The sequence below is a fragment of the Solanum dulcamara genome, chromosome 5, assembly GCF_947179165.1.
Source record: "Solanum dulcamara chromosome 5, daSolDulc1.2, whole genome shotgun sequence".
Classification (NCBI taxonomy): Eukaryota; Viridiplantae; Streptophyta; class Magnoliopsida; order Solanales; family Solanaceae; genus Solanum; species Solanum dulcamara.
The window spans coordinates 79,930,277-79,948,324 of NC_077241.1; the positions used below are offsets into that span (position 1 = coordinate 79,930,277).

General features: G+C 34.8%; 2 protein-coding genes across 3 annotated transcripts; one reads left to right on the forward strand and one right to left on the reverse strand.

Moving 5' to 3' along the window:
* The first annotated feature begins 4,618 nt into the window (after positions 1–4,618).
* Positions 4,619–7,429, forward strand: LOC129890256 (B3 domain-containing protein Os03g0120900-like). Of its 2 annotated transcripts, XM_055965836.1 has the most exons (2): positions 4,619–6,491; positions 6,904–7,429. In XM_055965836.1, exons 1-2 carry the CDS (start codon positions 5,178–5,180, stop codon positions 6,922–6,924), a joined length of 1,335 nt encoding a protein of 444 aa, XP_055821811.1. In that variant the 5' UTR covers positions 4,619–5,177; the 3' UTR covers positions 6,925–7,429. The 2 variants fall into 2 exon arrangements, with proteins under 2 accessions (XP_055821811.1, XP_055821810.1); XM_055965835.1 differs by lacking the exon at positions 6,904–7,429 and having other exon boundaries at positions 4,620–6,735.
* Positions 7,430–11,285: 3,856 nt separating this feature from the next.
* On the reverse strand, positions 11,286–17,210 carry LOC129890257 (uncharacterized). The gene is made up of 2 exons (XM_055965837.1): positions 16,950–17,210; positions 11,286–12,004 (listed from the first exon to the last, which is right to left on the reverse strand). The coding sequence occupies exons 1-2, from the start codon at positions 17,148–17,150 to the stop codon at positions 11,780–11,782; spliced, it is 426 nt and encodes a 141-aa protein (XP_055821812.1). The 5' UTR covers positions 17,151–17,210; the 3' UTR covers positions 11,286–11,779.
* Positions 17,211–18,048: the final 838 nt, after the last annotated feature.

The following is an 18,048-nucleotide window of genomic DNA, read 5'->3' on the forward strand; positions in this document are numbered from 1 at the left end:
CCAATCAAATGACTCAACGCAGCTGCTCTCATAATAGTGATTGGTTATATTCTTTGAGAATACAAGGGTCGAATCCTAATAGTTATTTTAAAGCAAATTAGTACTATACATATAATATAAGCAGAAGCATGACAAATGAATAGGTAAAACTTTAAAATTTTGTATATGGTCGGCGAAATTTTAATTTGCATCCCTGAAGACGTGGCCAAAGCATGCTCAGCTATCTGCTCTAACTAATTAGTCTTCCAATTTGCGATATGTATATTTGGACCACCTATAGCACGCGCAATATATAATTATACTTTTGTGAAACAATTAAATTTTCCATTTACCATTCTTTAGGGATTTACACCTACCAATAATTCTTAATAAATAGCTATGGATTATTCAACAAAATTGTAATTTCAAGGAATCATAGTATATAATTTTACACCACGGTACATTATATGAGAAGGATTTTATATTAGGAGTCTCTTTATAAATATAAGGGCAATGAGTTAAACCTCCATGAAAAGTTTGAAACTTCAAATAGCTCGCTCAGATGGGCTACCAAACTCCTCAGGTTTGAAGAAAATTTAAGCTCCGACAGGAGACAAGATACATAAAAGTGCATTTCATCCATCCCTACCCGTTGATTTTCTTGAAGATGTAATACTCCGGTACTATTCTTTAGTTTATTTTTATTTGTTCACTTTTACATTCTTAAGAAAATATGAAAAATTTATCATAATATTCATATTAATTAATGTTTAGTAATAGATCTTGAAAAATGAATTGAGAATTAAGTAATTAATACTATAATAATATATGAGAAAAATTAATTATCTTTTCTTGATTTATTAAAAATAACAAATAAAATAAAAATAAAAGTGAACAAAGGAAAGAGTATTATTTAGCGCCCGAAATGTAGAAATAAATGTTGATATTGCCTTATCAGCTCGAAAAGTGGAAGCTATTGATGTACTCCGTTGGACCTTTATTTGACGTGTGTGATGTTTAATTAGGCACAGAATTTGAAAAAGGGAATTTTTTATGTATCTTCATTAAGGAAAAGATATATTATTGTAAATAAGGAAAAAATTAAATCAATTATATGACGTTGGATTTGATAAAAATGGTTTGGTCAGTATTTGTAAAAAAAATAAATGAAAAAGAGAGAGTGGGTGGGAATAGCGATTTCCACATGGTCCATCAGGATGGCATCATTGGCCTCCGATCCAAGGCCTAGGTGGTCCTATCCCTCTCTATGATAGACTGTCTGCCTCAACAGCACCAGCCAATCCTGAGAAAGGGATACGTCTTCTACCCATCTCTCTTCTTTCTTTTTTTTCCCTTACACATGCATTAGCATTACTACTCATACTATATTGGAACAAAAGATTATTATTTCATATGCCTATGCTAATAGTAAAGGAGAGCTGGTCCCCGATCTAATCCTTGGAGCTCTTCTCTACCTAGCTAGATATTTGAGAGCTCATTAATTTAATTTGACCACCTACATATATTTACTACTAATCACTCTCATTATTATAATTATCACACTCACTTGTCAATTGTGATATATTATATTATATTATATTATATGGAGTAAAGGAATCTTATGAAAGTAGTACGTAGCTAGTCTCCTAGCAGCCTATGAAGGCTTAGCATCAACCTCACGCTAGTGCTACCTACATACACTAATTAATTAATTAGCATCGTACGGATTCATTTATGTGTAGTGACAGCAAGTAAATAATCCAAATTCTGTTTAATGAATATGAAAATGCTAGTTGACATCTACGTCCTTGTGTCTTATTAATAAATATATATATATATTTATATATATTCAGACCAAACCGTTTGCAAATAATGTTCATAATACACCACATTGCAACTATCTCCCAAATTTTAATGCCTACTCACAATAATACGCCGCCCTCCCCCAAAAAAGTTGTAAAAATGAGAGAAAAAAAAATTAAAGTGAAAACAAACAAGACGAAGCTAGTGGCTTTAATTAGGATAATATTAGAAACTCGTGCTTTACGGAATAGCTGGCGTTGCCGTGGGCCTAAATGCAAAAAACAAAAGGATCATTTGTACTTTTGCCCTTATTTTATGCAAAGTCTTTTATTTTTTCTTTCAAAGCAAACATAAGTTTATTTCACATCATAAAAATTCAGAATTTATATCTTGTGTCCTTAACGAATTTATGTTCCAAACATAAGTTTGATTGCTAGAGTTAAAAATTAAAGATTAATTTATTTGAAGAGTAAAAATTTTTAAAACTCATCCATTTGAAGGGAAAACACTTCTATTAATAATAATCTGTTGACCAAATTTTTGGAGGCTAAAAATACTCATTATTAAAAAGTGAGGTATTTGATTAATTTTTTGGATAAAAAATATTTTTAGGGAGTAGCATAAATTATATTTTAGAAGCTAAAAAAATAGTATATCTTCAAAAATACATATGAGAAAAATCACTTGGAATCACTTTATAAAAGGTCGGTCAAATAATAATTGTTGCTCAACTCAAAAATGATTTTCTATAAACTAATTTTAGAAGTTTCACCCAACATTCTAGTACAGTATTACTACTAACTAGGTTATATGGTGTTCATAATTCGATATGAGTCGATTTTGTATCAAAATCAAAATCAACCAATTTAGTTAGTTTTAATTTATTCAAATCAAACTAATTAAATATATTACACCTTTATTGATTTGGATGTTCTCGATTTGGTTTGATTGTTCCGTTATTAATCATTCATAAATATATACTTCTTTTTTCCACTATTATTCTTGATATTTAACAAACAAGTGACAAAAAATTTATTAGGTAAATATAATATCATTTCGATAAAATATATTCAGAATAAATTAAATATATTTAATTATGCTGTGTCATAATTAAAATTGAAGATTGTTAATGTGAATGCACTGATCATAAGATATATAACGTGTAAGCTACAATACTTAAAAGCTAAAATTCTTGAAAGTCTCTGAAGTTTTTCACGGTGAAATTTATGGTCCATATATAAAATGTATGGTCGTGGATCTCTCTGTGAATCAGAATTTCTCAAAAATCTATTACTCCCTCCTTTGGAAAAATAATGATCTTATTTTCTTTTTAGTCTATTTAAAAAAAAATGATCCTTTTTTTTTGACAAAATTTTAATTTTAACTGGCCATAAGATTAAGAGATATTTTGGTACATTTGACATAATTTTAATTTAAGATCATAAAATAGAATAGTCTTTTTTATTTTCATAAACTCCGTATCAAATCAAATTAGATCATTATTTTTAAAACGGAGGAAATATTTAAAGTATTCTACAAGGTGATATTACAAACGGTAGATGACTTTACGATTGTGAATTACTTACTGAATCGGAAGTCCTTCAACATAGTTTCTTGAAATTATCTATTGACTATTGCATCTAAAAAAATTAACAGAACGAAAACCAAACAAAGTATTATTAGTCTTCAAATAATTAAAACCAAATCCAAATAAAAATCAATCATTTTATCAATTCCATTTAGTTTGATTTTTCAAATGGATTGAATTTTATCCCCCACCGTAAACACCCCTGCGGGTAGCTAGCGTCAGGGAGTAGTGATAAATTACTTTCATACGTATCTTTGATCCCCTAGTTTTATTTCCTCATATTTTTAGAGAGAGGAGGTTAGTTATTGTTAGGGATGTGTATTGGTCGGTTTGGTTTATTGGTTTTTGATTTTGAAATATGCTAAATCAATAAGATATTTTTTATCGGTTTTGGTCTTTAACGAGTTAGATTTTTGATTTGACCAATAAGAAAATGCTCATAAAATAATTATATGACTTCTCCAATAATTTAACGCGACAAGATAATAATATAACTTTCCGAAATGTTCATAAAATAGAAAAAATAGTGATTAAAATAAAAAGAACTCTACAAGTGCCACACAAATAAAAAAACTAGGACAATAATGTGAATTGAACGTTAAAGGGCAAAGGTAGTAACCTATAAGGTAGTGATATCAATATTTAATATTTATTTAGGGGTAAAGTAGTAAATTACTATTGTCTTAATGAGTTATTGATTTACCCAATAACCCAATATTAAAAATCAATATGAAACCAATAACCTGTCAATTGTTTTTTTTATAAAACCAATAAAAATCCATTAATTACTTAATAACCCAATAACATTTTTTTCGGTTCGATTTATTGGTGGGTTCGATTTTTGCACACCCCTAGTTATTATAGTGTAATAGTATATACTTCCTCTGCTCCACATTAATTGAATTTGTGAGGTAATGTACACGGAAAAAAATTATGTATAAATTGAAGATTACTTTCCACTTTTGTCTTTTTAGTTATTTTCAAACTATTCTTGAAAATATAAATAATTAACTTTCTTGTAATTATCATCTAAAAAATGTAAATGAGAAAAAAATGAATTTTTTTTCCAATAATTCTCTTGAATTTTGAACAAGTTACTTATTTTTAACATAAAAAAAAAGCTCAATAATATATGAAATAAAGGTAGTAGTATTTTGTAGGTAGGAGTAAAAGAAAAATAGTCATAAGAGTATGGAATTGCAATTTAATTTGGACGCTACGAGTCTGATGAGAAGGACGAGCCCCGACCCAACGAGTACACAGCGAATGAACTCGGAAGGAAGGAAAGAAGGAAAGAAGTCTGAAAGAGAATAACTAGAATGAAATTTACCTAACTTAAAAAAGAAGATTCCACCCACTTAGACAAATTACCCACGTACCTTGTCATCCTCCGCTCCGTCTCTCTTTTATCTCTCTATCTCTATCTCTATCTCTATCTCTTAACTCTCTCCCTCTCTCACACACAAGGAGAAGGAGAAGGAGAAAAAGAACAGGCGGCTTTTGAATCTGACTACTCTGGAATGGGTGATAACTAATGAGAGTCATCACGGCCTCTTTGAGTCTTCCTGGACAACAAACAAAGAAAGCACTCACCCGCATATTTGCTTTCTAATTTCTGTATTCTAGTTTATGGCCTAATTATGGGAGGGTACTCTTTCAACCCTAGTTCCAGCTCCTCTCACAGTCGGAATAACCACTAACCACATATAGTACTGGACGCAATCGCTTTTTGGGGCTTGTTTCTTATCACATCTTCTCTAATTAGATCTATGCCTCGGACAAGTGCGGTCGTCGACGGTCCTAGATCATGAATTTCTTCTCAGCTGGACGTGGCTTCAACGATCAAGGCTCCTCAAAAGGTACACGCCCATTTTCTCATTCTTCTTCTTCTTCCAGACAGAAGATTCTAGTTCCTTTATCCTATCAGCAGCAACAGCAACAGCAAAGAAGTTGGTTAAGCAGCAGCAGCAGCACCACTAATAATGGTGAAGACAGTACTGATCTCGTGATGATGGATACTCTTCCTAGCGAAAATCTTTGTGATGGCGACCCTGTAGATGATAATCATGATCTAGGAGTTGGTGAAAGTAATACGATTGAGCGAGAACACATGTTCGATAAGGTAGTCACTCCCAGTGACGTGGGCAAGCTCAATCGCTTAGTCATCCCCAAACAGCATGCTGAAAAGTATTTTCCTCTGGATTCCACTACCAACGAGAAAGGCCTCCTCCTCAATTTCGAAGACAGGAATGGAAAGCCTTGGCGCTTCAGATATTCCTACTGGAATAGCAGTCAAAGCTATGTAATGACCAAAGGTTGGAGCCGCTTCGTGAAGGAGAAGAAGCTCGATGCTGGGGATATTGTCTCATTTCAGCGTGGAATCGGTGAATTGGGCAAGGATCGTCTCTTCATCGACTGGAGGCGCCGTCCAGACGCCCCCGACCATCTCCACTATACCCATTTCACTAATCATGTGCCGCTTTCACACCATAATAATTTCTATCGCTACCCAGCTGCTGCTGCTTGGAATAGTCCTCCCTTTTTGCAGCCTCCTCCTGAACATTCACATTTACATTCCCGTCTGATGCTGGAATCTGCATCTGGCAGCATGTCTCATCATCATCAGCAATCTTATCCTCCGCATAGCTACAGCACCTATGGATCCAGTCCTAATTATTACTACGACACTTGTAATTTCAACAACAGCAATACAACCGTGGTAAATGGAAACCCTTGTCCGAGCGGGTCAGTAATTTATCTCAGATCAGGGTCAGCTCAAGTCCCACAAAAGGCTGGGTTAATGCAAAGAGGTCATAGTAGTAGTAGCGTTGGAGGGAGTGGCAGGATTTTGGAGCCAGTGGTGTTCGACTCGGTACCGGTTGTCCAAGGCAAGGCAGCAGCAAAGCGACTCAGGCTGTTCGGAGTGAATATGGACTGTCCCATCTCAGACTCGGATGAATCATGTGAAATCACATCCTCATCCTCTTCCTTGCCTAATCCCGCTGCTACAGCAACTTATTCTCATGTCCCCCAATTTTTGTCATCATCATTCAGGACTTTTAACAACAACTATGCCAACCCGCCGGCAGCCACTGAAGAAGAATCGTTCGACGAAGGCAAGGTATCCATGTCCTTGAATTTGGATTTGGATATTTGATAATTCCCCAAGTGTAAATTGAAAAGAATTAGATTGATTTATGGAACGGGCCATCCCGCACAAAGAAAACCCGTTGGGTACCTCCTTATGGCTTCAAAATGTCCAAGTTGAATTTGTGTAATAATACTCTAATAGAGATTATGAGATACTTTGCAAATACTAGTAAAATATCACACCATAGCTGGTTATTTTATGTTTGAATTTCCAAGTGCTACCTTCAAAGTAATGCAGTCATGCATCATTTTAGTGATTAATTTTACAAGAGAAAAAGAGTCTTAATAGTTAATTATACATCGTGTGTTTCTATATAACTTCAATTCATAAATATGTTTCCTTCTCTCTCTCTCTAACAAACTTTGCTGTATTGATTTCCCAGCTATATATCTCTAGTACGTAGCAGTGGGAATGCATAACTAGCTCCTCTCAGCGTCAGTCAGGCTAATGAATGATGGGATCGGAAGGGAATTAACAAAAGTCGTGCTTTCAATTTCATGAATGAATTTTGTTTTTATTACCTTTGGTAGGTTGTTGTTCTTGTCGCTGCTTCGTTGGGCACGCCCGCCAGGTACTACGATTGCTTCAGATCTAGCTAGCTTTTATAAAAGGTACGTACATAACATTTCATCGTGACTAACTTGGCCATCTATCATCAACTGATCATGCGAGCTACCTACTTCTAAAGATGCTTCTACTACTAGTATGTATAGTTATTTCTTCACACTTATCATTTTTTTTAAATCTTGGTAACTTCTTCCTGTCAGATCTATATGTATGCCTTTTCTATTCAAAAAAGCTAGCAGATCAATGTGCCTCAGCCCAATCTTGTTAATTAAGAGAAACAGTTCCCATTTATTTGTTTGAAAATGGTATTCCTAAATATCTGTATCTGAAATCAAATGAAACCCTCTTCTAAATTGTCTCCTTTCTTTGAACAATTAATTAGCTGCCTCTGACATAATTGTTGGTTTTTATCTTTCCGAGTAGTGAGCACATATTAAAGATCTCTACGGTATATACATACAGGATTTTTCTGGTTTGATATTCAAAGTAAGCAACTGTCTTAGGTAATTCCTCTTTATTAATATTACGATATACAAGTATATTACTCCTTTCGTTTTATCTTTGACCGGTGCATGTGGAGCTTAAGAAAGAAAAAGTTGTTGCACATATCACAAGTACATCAAGAACTTTGTAGCCAGCTTAAACATGTTATATGGTATTTGTATGAATATAAGAGCATGTCAAATGTCAAGTGTAATGTTAAATAATTTCAAAATATTGAAGGATATTGTCATATATTCCTTTATTGCTTTGTTTCTCCACTCCAGTTTTATACCCTCATAAATTCAATGTTAGCCGTACAAATTAATTAATTTCCGATCATGATCATGTACATATTAAACCAAAACATATTTAACCTTCTAATAATATAATTTTGTTTACTCTCTAGATCCAGTGATGTCCTAACCTTAACATTTCTATTTAAATTAGTATGGTGTTTGCAGAAAGAGTTGTTATATGATTCTTATACACAGTTAGTAATGGGAGCTAGCTTTCCTTGGCCAAAAGAGAGAAGTAGATTCTCAGGTAACTAAAACCAAGCTAAGTAGAAAAAAAAAATAATACTAGCTGGCTCTTTTCAGGTAATAAATAAACTTAGCATGTCGGTAAGTGGTTTTCTTTTGAAAAAAGCACAAAGTTAATTGTCCTTGTTAGTCATGTGTGTTAACCTTAATCTCGATTGAATAGTACATACCTTAAGTTGTAAAACTTTCTTATCTCTCAAAAGCTTAAATTGGATCTCTCTTTTTTTTTGGGTCAATGTTCCCATGAGGATATATAAATGACAAGTCAAAAGGTACATAAAGAGGGAAGCACCTGACCTCTTCATTACAAGAAAAGAATGAACAATGTTCAATTCCTACAAATTGGATCACTCTTGAAAGCATAACACAAATTACATAAGAAGATAGAGTTTCAGAAGTGTGCATTCTTAACCTGTATTTCTATTTATGAAAAATTGAATTTTCTTGGGCATATATATGTGTTGCATCGCTCTTTCTTCCATTGTCTTTGGTTCTTTGTTCCTGTTTCAGAATATGTTATTTTGATAAAGGTTCCTTTTTTTTTTTTGCTAGCAAACACGACAGTTGACACCCTCTTCAATAGATGCAGTGCGCTTTAACCCAGACCAATGTGCCGTATCGAAATAGTAATACTCACTACTTACATTCTATATATGCATATATAAAATTTTAGGCATGGTCGTCCAAACTGTCACAGCTACCTACAAAAGTGTGTATAGTGAGACCACCTTAATCTTATCATGTAAATTCAAGGAGAGAAGAAATTATAGATGGCTCTATTTGAAAGAATTTGAGGAGTATATCATATCATAACAAAGTCAAGCATTTTTCTTTTACACACATGTTTTTAGTACCTTTTCGGCTAGGTTTTTGACGGGGTTAGCTAAAAGTTCCGAGTTTACTGGCAGGTCATGTCTAGACAATGATAGAGATATTTTGATCAAGTGAAAAAGTCCCTTTTCTCTGGGATATTATCAAGTAGAAATTTGTATCATTAATCACGCACACAATATCCAAATTTAATTCTGGGATATTCCACGTACCAAACGATCCGTTTCTTTACATCACTTCCCTTATCAGTCGAGACTGTCTTTGAGAGGGATTTGATCATCCTATGAAAGTGAAAAGCTAGAAAGATGTTAGATGTTAAGTGCTACTAACTCATACCATTAACTTTAATTAATTACATATATATGTATAGAGAGAGATATCTAAGTGCATCAAAAGGCGGTTTCTCATTTTAAGTGCATTCAAAGACTACCATATATGCCTATTTCTTGTTAGACTAATGATGAACACCATAATGTGTGTTTTGTCATAATTGGATCGGTGGAAGGAAGCACAAAGGCGTTCATTCACTATCGGTCTCTTATTGACTGTATTTTTCAACTAGATCTGCAATGTTCAATCTATTTTTTCTTATGTGAAAAATTTGTCTATTATGGTCACAATCATTGCATCAAACATTATTGTTAATTAAAATCTAATTTTCATTCTTATGTTTAAAGAAAAACAAGGTCAAAGTGTCTACTATCCAGTTGGGATAGTATCAATCTACCAATAGGGGAAGGATATATATGATTCAATATTCTAGGCTGCATATATTCTTAAGTAATTTCGTTGGTTATGTCATTGTTGATAAATTTATCTGACAAAAAACTATGGCATTTAGTCGTAAATAGAGCACAAATTAGGGGTTCGTGGATGACTGATATTGCTCACCTGCACTATTCACCTAAAGAAAAAAATGAGACTTGCCTATAAAAGGACGTGAGAGATCACTTTTACATATATATAAATCTATATTCACGAAACTTACCAAAAGTTTTTTGTCTACCAAATATAGTAGGAATTTTTGTTCAAAACATATATGAAATTTCGCTCAAAATATTTTGTGCATAAAGCTGTGTAAATTTGATATGGAATATGTATATCTCGATCAAGGCTTTGAATTTCGCTCACATTTTTCGTGTATCAAATTACATAAAATCAATATGAAATATGTATGCTCGCTCAGGGATTATAATTTCACTCACAGTTTTATGTAAAATCTATATAAAATCGTTATGAAATATGTATGTAATTGTATAAATTTTGTATAATGTTCATGTTAGATTTCTGGAAAACCACGCTTCGAATCTCACTCATGATTTCGGGTATAGAGGTTTAAGAGGACTCCTTTTTGAAAGATAGTTTCAATTAAGGTGATGCTTTATTTACCTCTTATACCTAAGTTATAGAAATTGTACACATCGATGAGTTCTGCTCTTCATACATGAGATGTCACCATGAGAATCAAAGGATGTCTGATGTTATGTATCATTCGTCAAATGAAGAAGCATGAAAGCATTTTTGATAGAACTTATCCTGATTTTGCTAGTGCACCAAGCAATATTCATTTGGATTTGTGTCCAGATGGTTTCACACCATTCTCTGTTTCTGTTGCACCCTATTCTTGTTTCCATGTACTCCTTGGTCCTTATGCCATATAATCTTCTACTTGAGATGTGTATGACAAGTTCCTACATATTCCTAAATGGTATTGATGTTTACCTTCAACTTTTGGTAGGCGAATTAAAATAATTGTGGTTTGAAGATGCAGGAACATGACATATCAACTAAGAAAATTTCATCTCGCATGAATGATTAATGATTTTCATGCACATGAGATGATGTCTAGTTGGATAATTGTTTTCTAGCTCTAGTTTCGAATAAACTTCTCCCAATTATGTCCTATGATAGAATAGGGCGGCTTGTTTTGACAAAGACCGCACTTTTTGGAAGGGTAGTATGAATTTCTCGTAAGGCAGGAGATCAAGGTGCTGAATTTATCATATGATCTAGTCAAGAGGACAATGAAGATGAATTAATGCCACCAGTATGGGGCAATTTTGTGATGCCAAGCAGCAACAAGAAAGTTTGAGCTTAATTTTCTGCTACATGCATGACTTATTGTAAAGAACCCATTTGTGGAATTTGGGGTGTGCACTTCCCTTTTTCAGTTTTTGTTGTTACTTTTATGTGAGAGAGATGCGCATATAGGCAACATTGCTTATGGGAGTATGGCATCTTCCAAAGTAGGAAAATACAGTAACCATCACCAGTAGCCACACCTAAAATAAAAACATAAAAAGAAGAGAAATAACCAAGAAAGCACCATGATGCGGAACCATAAAGACAAGATTTTACCTGCTACATGGATTTGATTAACAGTACATCAAATTACGTAGTCAATCAAGTTGCATTCATCCAAATTAAACTTCTACTCCATAAAATACTCAGATCATTCATACTATATCATTGAGCACTTCACCTAATATTTCAGAAAAATCTAGAACCCGTCTAGCCATGACTTGCAGACATGTAGTTTGTCACTAGTGAAAATGACGCACTTATTAGTGATGATGTACTTTACCAGGCTAAATGCATTGAATCCATTAGGAAACCACACGGCCCCACAACTAAGAAAAATTAATCAAACTCATGGTTGATGGTCCCTAGAGTAAGGTCTCGTTACAAAAAACCAGAAGATACAAGAGAAAGTGTAGTGCGTCATCAAGTCAGACTCGAAGGAAACCACAAGCTTCAAATTTCTTCACAGTGAAAGCTTATCAAGCATCATCTATTACCCTTGGCTTTCTCCCAATATTTGCAGGGAAAACATAGTTATGGGAGTCTTTTGCCTTTGATTGGAGGCTTCTTCATCTTAATCTTGACTTCCAGTGAGTTGTTTGCCTGGCTGATCTGTGTTTCTTCAGGTAGGGCAGATAGCATGAATTTCTTGCTAGAACCAACATGGTGGCAGAACTGCTTGAGCATATTTCGACCCCTCATCCATTTGAGCATTAGCTTCATGTGTGTTTTGCTGTTTAATCCACTAATATTAGCTTCCTGGAAGGAAAAACAAGTCAAATTTGTAGCTTTTCTAGTCAATTGATCATATTGGCAATGTTAAGAATCTCAAGGCTTGACTAATTGGAAAAATCTCAACATTGACCAAACTAGCAGAGACCCAGTTTTTTCAAAAGCGAGAAATGCAAAATAGTGACAAGGGCTTTAGGTGAGTGGTAAGGCTTGTGTATGCTCTACCCTCCCTAAACCCCACTTGTGGGATTTTACTTGATATGTTGTTTTATTGCAATTTTAAAAGAAAATCAACATGAACACCCCACAACTAAGAAATAACATCTATAAGAAAATCTTTCAATTCAAGAAGTGAAGAGCTAATAATCCCCGACAAGCAAAATTAAACCAAAAAAAGAAGTCATTAAACTTCTTATAAATGCAATCATATGTTCATTGTTACTACTAAACAAAAGATTAGCAGAAATAGAGAAAGTATTACATACTAAACAGAACCAAGGAAGCTTTATAATTGCAAAAATAAGCTGATTTTTTTACTTTTAAACAAAAGACTAGTAGAAACAGAGAAAAAGATCAGTGAAGAAAAGGATGTGGTGGTGGTTGAGGGTTGCTTATACAAACTCAACAGAAGAATGAACAAGGAATCAGTGAAACAGAAGAAGAAGAAGAAAGAAAGAAAAAACAGTTGCAGCAACTCCCTTTCAGAAACAGCGAATCAGTGAAGAAAGCAGCCAGCTGTGAATAATCTTCTTCTTTCTTTTTTGTCTCAAAAGATTCCTTCCATCCCTTTTCGTCTAATAAGACCATTTTTCAAGAAAAAAAAATATAGTGCGCATTACGTTGCTTCTTCGACAGAAACAATCGCTTCACCTCACACTCAGAAAGCATCATACCCCTCGCTTCTAACAACATAAAAGCCCATCCATCATCAGGCATTTCAGATTGGATAATAAAGAAAGCGTCATACCCCTCGCTTCTAACAACACAAAAGCCCATCCATCATCAGATATTTCAGATTGGATAATAAAACTTCGGTTTGGATTTTCAATTTTTGAATTTGAGATAATAAAAAAAAATCAACTTCTTTCCTTCCTAGTATCTTCTCTCCCATGGGAGTGGACACTATTTATTTCACGGTAGGCTTCAAGTCATACGACATTACCAGAGTGGTTTCTAGGGAAGAAACATGGTATGGACTAGGTAGAAAGAGGTCTTAACATGATGACCAGGATGAGCATTAGCCAGCAGACGATGGGAGTGGCTTGTTTACGCTCTCAAAGAAGCGCTTCAAAAGGACGGGGGAACTCAGTTCACAGGTGGACCATTTTACAGAGTTCTTTTGCCCAAGAAATTTCAACAAATATGGTTGATACATCAGCATCATTAACATGCAGGGTAGGAGAAGAGCAGTCATTATCATCCCAGATGGTCTCTAAAATCCGGATGGATGGACATTGCAACCAAAATAACAGTATTTATAAATGTCAAGTCTCAGACAGCAGTTAATTTTTTTTAGATGAAGTAATAGATTTCATTAAAGGCATCAAGAAGATGCAAATAGTGCACAAAAGAGTGAGATCAAAAGTGAGCGTGTTAGCTCCATTACAGTAAGTCCTATACTAAAGGAGCTAACAAAATCCAAAAAGTTGTCTGGGAATTTATAGGGGACAAATTACTCCAGCTATACAACAAATTAAATCCTATACTAAAGATAAGCAATAAATGAACTACAAGAGAATTTAATTATGCCAAGATTCAACGAAAAGGAAATTTGCTGGTTATTACAGACGCCATATCAAAAACCCAGAATGAAATACTAGCTAAGAGTGATCGGAAGTCTCCCGGAGGAGATCCGGGATGTCACACTGTCGGAGATACGTCAGTGGGTTCGAAGCACCTGGAGACATCATCATGGAATCAACATCTACAATTTGTGGAATAACCAATTCTTCTTCAAATTCCCCAATAGAACAGTCGCAGAACACACTGAAGTGGACAATGGTTTTGGTAAGCCCACAAGGTAAATCTTCAATGGTGGTCGCAAACTTCAAACTTCATCCATGAAAAGTTGGACCAAGTCTGGATGAGGGTAGTGGGCTTATCCCTCCAACTTTGGTCCCAGAAAGTCTTTCGTGAGATCGAATATTTCTATGGAGGTTGGATTCATACCGAAGAAGAGACATAGCTTCGTAATCACTTGAAGTGGGTAGGGTTGAAGGTGAGAGGTTACGGTCATTCCGTCCCAAATTCAGCACAATTGGTTCACGATGGCCTGACGTTCAAAGTTCAGATTTGGGTAGAGGCGCTGGCGATGGTGATTTTCGATGAGAGAACTCCAAATTTCCCTATTAACCAGAGGTCCAAAAAAGTAAAGGGGTATAGAGAGGATGATAGCCTTTTAGGATTTACTGAGGTCTCTGGACATGTGGGTTCCTCGTAAGATCTAGAAATTTTGAAATTTTCAATTGTACCTGCACGTGTGGTAGCACGTGAGCCCTTGCCCACTTATCCATTTCTCTTAAGTGACCTAGACCTGTGAATAAGGAGGGGGGGGGGGGGGAATTGGGCCAAGACTTGCAAGATCAATTAATTTCAAGTGGGCCTTTTATTGAAAATTCCTTTACTCATTTAACCGATCCAATTGGACTTGAAGCCAATTCTACTCCTTCCCCAGTTATGAAGTCCATACAAGACAATGGAACAGAACGGGATGAAAATTCAATGGATAAGGAAGATAACGACGATAGAGAAACAATGGAAATGACAGATAAGCGTCCAGGTCTCTCTGAAACTCCTCTATCTTTGGAAAATTCTTGCACGTAAGGAATTAATCCACAGAGAGGTAAAGAGAAAATTCTTTAACAACAATTGAAGTAGTTACCTTAAACCAACATAGTCCAGGAAGAAGATGACCCAGATTTGATTTGCCAATTTGGATCCATCAGAACATCACAAAATTATCAGAGTAGACATTAAGGGATGCAAAGAGGAAGCTACGAGGTTGTTTATGAAGATTGATAGTATTGAGGCAAAATAACATTGATAAGGGGGAGAAGAACATGAAATCAACTTTAGCTATTAAAGGCTACAATGAACTTAAGAGCCTAGAATTTGAGAGTAATTTCAAAAGTAACGGTACTAGATGCAAGGGTTGGTTAGGAAATTGCAGTATCAAATTGAGAAATGGTGTGAAGATCTTTTTTTGGGAAGATAGATGGCTTGAACTTGGACCCTTAAAGCTTTGTTCAGAGACATCTTCACCCTAAACCAACAACAAAGAGCCATTGTGGCAGAGTTCTGGTCAAACCAAGGGTGGAATCCAGAGGTTGGTGGAGTTTTACAAGGTCATGGGGTTGTTCAAGGGAACTTTTGATGCACATAATAGTCTGGAATGGCAAGGTCACAATCAAGACAGTTTTAGTGTCAAAAGAGCCTACAAGAAGTTCAACCCTTTTAACCGTCAAAGGAATGGGTAGCCATGGAAACTGATATGGAAAGCAAAATCCCCTGCAAAGTGTCTAGTTTTACTTGGCTTCTTGCTAATTAGGAAGTTTAACCTCATGAAGAGAGGTATTCAACTGAGTCCTAGGTGCTTCGTATGTGGTGAAGAAGTAGACTGTCACCCATCTCTTCCTTCACGGTAGGATAACCAACCTTTTGTGGAATGTCTTCATCAATTTGAAGGGTATGAACCGGATTACGCTTAGGAGAGTTACCCAGACTTTGATGATCTAGGGAAGTTATGCCAGCATTTCTGGAGATAAACAAAGATGGAGAACCATCCATGCTTGCATTTGGTGGTCTATGTGGAAAGAAAGAAATCTCAAATGCTTCCAAGACAAGAGTAATTCCATCCAGAAGATTAAGACGAATTGCTTAGTTTTGATTCATTTTTAGTGTAAACAGGAGTACATGTAAGATCTAGAATCAGTTACGGATGTTTTAGGTTCTTTGTAAATTTTGCTATAGGGTCGAAGATCTCCCTGTTACTCTCCACAATTGTAATTAGGAACCTGTAATATGTTGTGGCGGGTTCTGATTTTATGGAATAGAATACAAGTTGTTAACTCCTCAAAAAAAAAACTACATATCCAAGCTAAATATGTTCGGACACATGTTCAGTATGAATTCATGAGAGAGTTACAGACTATTGAGCAACATAGATTCTGTATGCAGATAACACCAAATTATTCATTTTTATTGGCCTTTGAGATAATTCAGGTTTGAAAATAAACCTAACAAAAGTTCCCCTAGTGATCAATACTCTACCCCTCTTTCCAATATCATGAAAGTTTGGTCGCAGAGCACTCTCGCAAAATCATTGATATGGTTTTAGATTTTAAACACGTCTGCAGATATTTCTGTGTAACTTTTCCCATGAGGTAAATACTGAGTACACTCCATAGATATCTTTATTTCAAACTAAAACAATGTCAATATTCATGCATATGTGTAATCTGATATGCAAATACCACCTTAAGGAAAGAGATAAGAACGAGAGACTCTTTGAAAAGAAATGCTATTGCTACATCAAAAGAGTGATACAAAACATAAAGGCAACCGAGGACAATCTTGTTGTAAATTCATTATGATCGTCATGGATTCATAGGTATGACTGTTAGACAAAGTCATCATAAGAAAATAGAACTAAACTCAAATAGGAACCCATTGATTAGGTTAGACATTGTTGCTTGATTTTCAAATCTAACAACAAGTGTGTGTTTTAAATTTATTCCATCATTCTAATTGTCTTCATCCTTTGAACAGGTCCTCAATTGATAGTCATAGAAATTTAAGATTTCAAGAGGAGCATTTAAGAAGAAATCAATAATGTATTCCTGTTAAGCTAGTACTTGTTAGTGCATTGGCGCTTGTTGTATTTTCCAGTTTCGAGAGTTTTGCACGGAATAAATACCCAAATAATCAAGTATAGGTAAGCAGGAAGAATTAGAGTAGGGTCAAAAACTGTCACCTTGGCGAGGTTCCAAGTATTGGGGAGGGTGAGGGGACCGTGCTGCTGGATAACATGGTAAAGAGATTCGGCAATAGTAGCAGCTTCTTGGGGTGGTACCTTGGGATTGATCTTCCTAAGATTTGGTGCCCTTGTCCGCGAGAAATGCCTGAGAAATACAGTTGCCACACCTTTTCCAACACTCACAGCCCCGCGCCACATATTTTCTCAACTCTCCTTCGAGGGTTGCTGCCTCTCCTATCCCTAGCTTAAGAAAAATCTTCCTTATACTCCCTTCTTCCTCTTTTTAAGTACTAATGATATTTTCGGCCCGACTCGCACGGGTCCAACCCCAAGAATATTACTCCAATACTTTTTGAGATAATTTTAAAAGGAATAATTATTGTTATATCCAAAAAAAGAAAATTATTTATCATTGAATATTTTATTATTTTTATATTCTTTATTTTTAACTATTTTGCGCATTTGATATCATGAGAGTATATAATATACTCTGATGGTATTAAGCAGTTTCATTGAAGTACAGTCTCAGAGTATATTATATTCTAATGGTATCAAAAAGAAATTGGTTGATAAATTTCTTGATACCATCAAAGTATAATATACTCTGATGGTATCAAAGAGGAACAAGGGAAGAGACTGCTTCAGCGAAACTGCTTGATACTATCAGATTATATTATACTCTGATGGTATCAAGAGGAACATTGATGCTGACGTCAGCATGACATCATGCACGAAATTAAAAGAAAAAAAATGGGGTAAGAGGGTAAATATTTTGGGTCATGAGTCTATTAAGGGTAAATAGTTTGAGTTGGGTCCAATTTAGGTAAATAGTTTCATAATTGGTTTATTAGGTGTAATTTTTCTATTTTAAAAGCTAGTTTCTATAATTTCCATTATAATTAGCAGAAACTATATACACAAAACGATGATATATTAAGGGTCTGTTTGAAAAGTCACCTAATAATTGAAATTGGTGTAATTATTAGGATAATAATTACAAACCTAGTAATTACATAGTCTAGTAATTACAAGTGTACTGTTTGGTTGCACAAATGCAATCATAAGGTTATATTAAATTTTAAAAATAAAAGTTAAT